At 45.0% G+C, this 6,178-nt stretch overlaps 1 protein-coding gene and 1 long non-coding RNA gene across 2 annotated transcripts in view; both read right to left on the reverse strand.

Annotated features, from left to right (window-relative positions):
- Positions 1-2,079: 2,079 nt before the first annotated feature.
- Positions 2,080-6,178, reverse strand: part of TRIB1 (tribbles pseudokinase 1) — an 8,102-nt gene continuing 4,003 nt past the window's right edge. Inside the window, exon 3 of the mRNA XM_039853497.1 lies at positions 2,080-4,489. Coding sequence (XP_039709431.1) covers positions 4,024-4,489 — 466 coding nt within the window. The 3' untranslated portion in view covers positions 2,080-4,023. The remainder of the gene's footprint in view (positions 4,490-6,178) is intronic.
- Positions 5,477-6,178, reverse strand: part of LOC120595410 (uncharacterized) — a 1,999-nt gene continuing 1,297 nt past the window's right edge. Inside the window, exon 2 of the long non-coding RNA XR_005650818.1 lies at positions 5,477-5,552. This is a non-coding gene — a long non-coding RNA (uncharacterized LOC120595410). The remainder of the gene's footprint in view (positions 5,553-6,178) is intronic.

The following is a 6,178-nucleotide window of genomic DNA, read 5'->3' on the forward strand; positions in this document are numbered from 1 at the left end:
GAACGGGACTGTCACAGTCCCTGACCTCATGGAGCTTAGCATTCCATTAAGTAGTTTTCAAAGGGTCTACCACAGTGCCTGGTACATGGTATGTACACAGTAATTGTTTATTGAATAACATCTCTCATCTTCTCTAATGCTCCCACCTTTATGACAGATGTACTGGGTTGTTTTAAAGATGTTAACGGGGCTAAAACTCAATATTTGTATTTGTCTTGAACCACCTTCTTCAATCATCATTCTTGCCATTAGGCTTTGTGTGGTGGTGTACAGACATAGCAACAACATTGGGCAAGGAGTCTAAAAACTGAAGTTCAAGTCCCAGCTCTGAGCTGTTTATTCCTGAATGGCTACCGAAAGACACTTAAATCTCTGTTTTCTCACCCATAAAATAGAGCAAATACTATCTGACTTGCCTGTTTCACTAGACTGTCGTAAAGGCTGGAGGAGAGAGGAGAGGAAAAGAGGGAAACTTCTAGAAAGTGAAATATGAATAAAAGGTTGAGATGTTACTTGTCTGATTCACTCTAAAATGATCAGTGCTCAACACTTTCATTCCAACTTTCTATAATGGAAGTGGTTGTGACTGCCCCAGATTTGTCCCAACCTCAGAAGAGATTAAATTTATGGATTTGTGGCATCACGTGTCATCTCAGCCAATCCTGACTCATATTTCTCTCCATTCGGTGCATGTAACGACAGTACAAAGAGGTGTTGTAACCTTAATTGCTCGCAAAGCGTTTCGAAATCCTTAGATTAAAAAGCTTGGTGAAGTCCAAAGTATTAGCCGTCTATATGCTCAAGGAGTTATGCTGAGCCTCATCTAGGTTCCTTGGAGCAGGGAGACACTATAATGTATGTTCCAGGCTGAGGCGTGTCCCAGGCACTTTGGAGTTTAAGGGTGCAATGCACCGGACGGCCAGAGACCAACCCCCAGCTTCCTAGTTTCTAAGCTACCCGAGCATTTGGCCATTTCCCATGTTGCTTCTGATGTGCCTTTTCCATTTCTTTTCTTAAGTTCCTGAGTCATGAGGCCTGAGTTGCACTGGCTTCGGTGTCATAGGTCTGCTTTCCTGAATGATCTCAGCCTGAGTTCGAAGAAAGGGCAGTTGTGTCACCGGTAACTTCTGCATGCCTCTTCATGGAGGCCCAGAATTGGTGGCTTAGTCCTTATTCTAATTCTTACAGTTAAGAGTTAAAATTCTGTCCCACAGTGCTAATCCTTGGCGAGGGTGTCGGGCAGGGACTAAACAGGGCAGAAGGGGGCTTCTAGGGTCCTGGCATTGTTTAGTTTTCTTGATCTGGCTGTTGGTTACACCACTGTGCTAAGTTGGTGAAAATTCAGAGCTATATACTTATATGTGCTTTTTTTTTCCTGTGTATTTGGTACACTTTACCACATAGGGTGTTTTTGTTTGTTTGTTTATCACTCTGGTTGCTAATTAACTTCATTTAAAATAGATTCTGATGTAATAGTGAAGCTATAAACCTCATGAAATCGAAATCCTTTCCTTTTCTACCTTTCTGGTTCAAAATGTCTTTCGTTTTTCCTTTATTTCCATTTTTATGCTTACAGGGGGAAAAAGGAAATGCCTCGATTAGCCATCTTAATTAAATCTAATGGAGTAAGGGAGGGTAGTTCTCAACAGGAAGCCTGGGATAGCTTCAGGGATCTATGTGGACATCTGAAATTATAGCAAAATTCTGTTGGATACACATGTGTATATTTTTCTGATTAGTGTCCACAGCTTTCATCGAATTCTCAAGGGTCCCTGACCTAAAAAAAAAAGACCAAAAGCCTGAGAAAACCTCACAAGTCAAGGCTTAATTATGTATGATCCTCTTTTAACATTTCTCAACTCTAAATTCAACCCATAGCCCTCCCAACCTGATTTTACCAAATTGGCTTCACCCATCAAAACCAATTTCCCCACTTCAATGGCAACAGTCGTATATAATAGTCATATATAATAATCATCATCTCTTTACTTCTGTCTCCCCCATGAGAGTCCAATCCAAGGCAAGAGTCCTTTGCATCCCCCAGCATGATATCGCACCAGCCAAAAGAAATTCACTATGCCTATTTACGAAATCAGATTTATTAAAATTTTTCTACAAGTCAAAAACGGCCATCTCACTGTTCACATATATACACATGTACAGGAAGGATCTAGTGTTTCTAGCTTTTCTGGCAGAAGCCCCAGCCAGCCCGGAGTCCCTGGCTGGGTAACGTATCACAGATACAACAACCGATCAACCACGAGAGTTAGTGCGACAGAGGCCTCTCTGTCCTCTCTCTTCTCCGAGTCCCATGATTCTGTCAAGGTAATATTGCCAAAAATCATTCACATTTCACGTGGTTTTAGACACGCAGGTTATTCAGACAGACATAACAAAACAAGCCTCAGAGCCAAAACAACAAAAAATATCAGACATATGTATAAAAGGTAAAATATATGTACAAAGTACACAGTACATGAGGTATACACGGCGTTCTTAACGATGCAGGTTAGTAGTTTGCCTAGGCATAGCCCTTGAAGATGACTGCCTGTTTTTGTGCCATTTCTCAAATTACAGTATGTTGGGTTTACCCGTTTAACCACCCAATTTCAGTCCTGTCCAAGACGATTCTTGGTATTGCATCTGTACTGGTTTTTTTAATGCAAGTTGCCATTTTCTCTCTTAAGCTCTATCATTTGTAGGGAGTGAGTTCCCGTCTCTGGAAGCATTCGAACAGAGGCTGGATTTCCAGCTGTAAAAGAAGCTGAAGGGGGGATTTCTGCAGGAAGAGGAAAGAAGTTGGACTAGACGTTTAAAGTCCCTTCTGACTTTAAATTGGGGCTCGCTGTTTCACTCCAGATGCTGATTATACAGATGTATTCATAAACCACACCACATTTGAAATATTAACAACCCATCATGCAAAACTGCAGACACACACACAATGCCAAGGACAGACCATGTCCGTGGGTGGAGGAGGGTAGAGTATAATTCTGGAAGTTGGTCTGGGAACTACCCAAAATTCACTTTCTCTGAAGTTTAACATTTGCTCTTGGGAGAGGGACGTGTACGGTCTCCTTATCTTTCTCCTCCTAAACAAAATGCTCCACCCTGAGATGGACTTGGGGGGAGGGGGGGCGGAGTGAAGGATAAATGCTAACATATTTGAGGGGAACCAAAAAAGCTAAGAGTTTCAAGTGCTCAAATTATTTTTGAAAACGCGCAGTCTCTCTGTCTGAGCTCAGAGTTCTGAAATATCCAGGAGTTCAAATCTTTTGTGATACTTTTCCAAGGTCAGCTGCTAAGTGCTTTCAGAGCGAAGGGGGAAAGGAGACTGTTTCAAGGTCAGAAAGAAGGCATTAGTGCAAGTGGGGTCTTGGCAGGAAATGGAGGTGAGAGTCTGGGTGCAGGGTTCAGGCAGGCTCCGATGCTCCCGAAACGGTCTACTCCCAAAACAGAGCAGAGTCATTGGTAAATGTGCGTGAAGAAAGGGTGAGTGTTAAACCAAACTTAAGAGGAAAAAAAAAAAAAAGAACTTTCCGATCAGAGGAGCTGGGGTAGCGAAAGTCTAGCTACCAAAGACAAGTTTGAAGATGGCAGGTTGATTGGCCCAAATTACTTGTCACCCCGTTAAAATAGGTTATTGCCCAAAATGCCATTGCGCGATTCACTCCCTCTCCTTTTAGGATGTTCGAGTTCATGTCACTTGATCACATGCTGCAGGATATCCATACTTCTTGCCACTTATAAAAGATGCAGAATCCTCCGAACCTGACAAAGGAACCGTTGGGAAGGGTTCGTTCGGAAGGCAGATGGCTTTGCGGGCAGCCAGTCACAGCGTGCGCTGTTCGGATCAACGGAGTCACTCATCGCAACGAGTCAGAGGGGCGCCACGTTGAGTTCAGCAGCTACAGTCTTTACGCCATCACGTATCTGGTTGGCACCACGTCGAAAGGCCTGTCCGTCTTGAGAAATGGAAATGCCATGTGTGAGAATTATGAGGTTTCTGAGGTTTTTTTGGGATCAGCAGAAGAAGGAACTAACGTCACTGTCATCCTGGCACTCTGGGACGATCTGGTCTGCAGTTCCCATTTCTGAGTCGTCGTGCCCAGGTTCCAGGACGGACTGGAACCAGGGGTGGAGCAGGATCTCAGGGGCGGCGAGCCTCTCGGAGGGCTCCCGTCTCAGGAGGCTGCGAATGAGGCACCTGGCTTTCGGGGACACGTGGTCGGGAATGCAGAACTGTCCACGGCGGATTTTGGAGAAGAGGGCGCTGGGGTCTGAGTCATGGAAGGGGTATCGCCCCACCAAAAGGGTGTAGAGCATCACCCCCAGGCTCCAAACGTCCGCCGCCTTTCCAGAGTAGGTCCCGGTGGTGTTCAGAATCTCGGGGCTCACGTAGGCCGGGCAGCCGTGTTTGTCAGACAGAGCATCGTCTTCCCCCTTAATTATGTGTGTATCTTCCAGACTTTCCAGTCTGAGCTGGGTTCTGCAGGAGAGGGAAGACAAGCCATTACTTCCAGATCGGCAGCCATGAAAAACAAGGCTTTCCCAACAACAGCGCCCACAGGTGCGCATAGCCGAGGCCCAAAGAATGCCATTTACCCCTTCGTCCAGTAAGCAGTGCCATGCAACCACCCAGGTCTCAGGATTTCACAAACTGCAATAAACGTTTGCAAAATATCAAGAGAGCGCCTGGGGTGGAGCATATGATGCAAAGCCCCAAATACTATCCATGATGCTAGAGCTCAGAAGAACGCTCCTAACACGGGTTACACAACTTACAAAGTGCACATCGTAGAAGCGGGAACTGGTCTCTGGGGAATGCTGACATTTTTCTACAAAAGCTACCAGGGCAGAGCAGTATATTCTATTCTTCAGGGAGGGCTCGAGCATCCTACAAGCCTCTGTCCTCATCATGCCACTGAAGGCCTGGGAGATTTGGACCCATGCTTTGCATTACAGAACACAGAGCCCAGAGTCGCTGTCCCTATGCACACATTATTAACTGTGATGGGAAGGATGCAAGGAACGTCCATTACATTTATTGGGGTGCTTAACTGCAAAGAATGATTAGCCTGGACAGAGAGGGTATATGAGCAAACAGAAGGGGCTGATGGATTTGAAGGATGCAGGGGCCCTAAAACGCCTACCTACGTGCACGCATGCGCGCGCACACGCACACCCTAGGATGGCATATATTCTGAGAATATATACCCTACGTGGGGGCTTATCTGTTTAGGGAACAACTAAAAATCTGAAAAATCTTGAGTCAAAGGCTGCAGGGGTCTCATTCAGATCTAGCCTCCCAAGTCTCGAGGAATGTGGGGAACTTCTAATTTCTGGTGGTAGCTCGAGCTCCTCCCTGTTTCTCTGAAATAGCTCTGTTTCAGTAAGTCGCTTGTTGTGAAGTTAAATGCAAACATTTGGTACTGGCTAATGGGTCAATTCCTTTTCCTCTCAAAGGTCTGGTTGCTTTTTTAATCTTCCTGCCTTCCTGTTCCCTGGAGTGTAGTATGCATGTGCTAACTTCGGTATGTCCTCAGCCTGACCTCCCTGTCGTTATGTAAAATACCCATTGGTTCTGTAAACGGAAAATATGACTCAACCCACACTGTCTGCCCCTGATTGGCTGCTGTAGCACTAAAACCCTGCACCTGTGCTGGTTACACACTAGCGTCAGCCGGCCATTGCTTAACCCTCGGGTTGCCAAACTCCATGCACATGACATTCGCCTGTGCAATGTGGATTTCAAAAGCTAGTAAGGAGGTGTGAAAGGCATGTTTCAGAAAATACATCACCATATCAAAAGAGCATGTGCCAGGAACTAGAAACTTCTCCATTGCAAACACTTTGCTTTTCTTTGCTAATCGGTATGTTCCAATAATTATTGCAAGGTCAGATACAAAGCCGTGCTTTCTGGCAACTCAACCCAATACTTTTTTCATTGGATTTATTAAGGTAAAAAAAAAAAAAAAAATGCACAGGTGAAGTCAGCCCTGCGTGAATAGCTACAACCAAATAACGCACGCTCACCTCTACAGTTCTAAGACAGTACTGCTTTTTTAATCTTTCCACAAGAAATGTGGCCCATCTCTTGAAACCAGGTAAGGTTTATTTCCTGCAGCTTCCTGAATTCTCTTGTCTGAAACCTCAACCCTGAACCTTAAGGTCTCAT

This window comes from Pteropus medius, unplaced genomic scaffold, assembly GCF_902729225.1.
Source record: "Pteropus medius unplaced genomic scaffold, Ma_sr-lr_union100, whole genome shotgun sequence".
In the NCBI taxonomy this organism is placed as follows: domain Eukaryota; kingdom Metazoa; phylum Chordata; class Mammalia; order Chiroptera; family Pteropodidae; genus Pteropus; species Pteropus medius.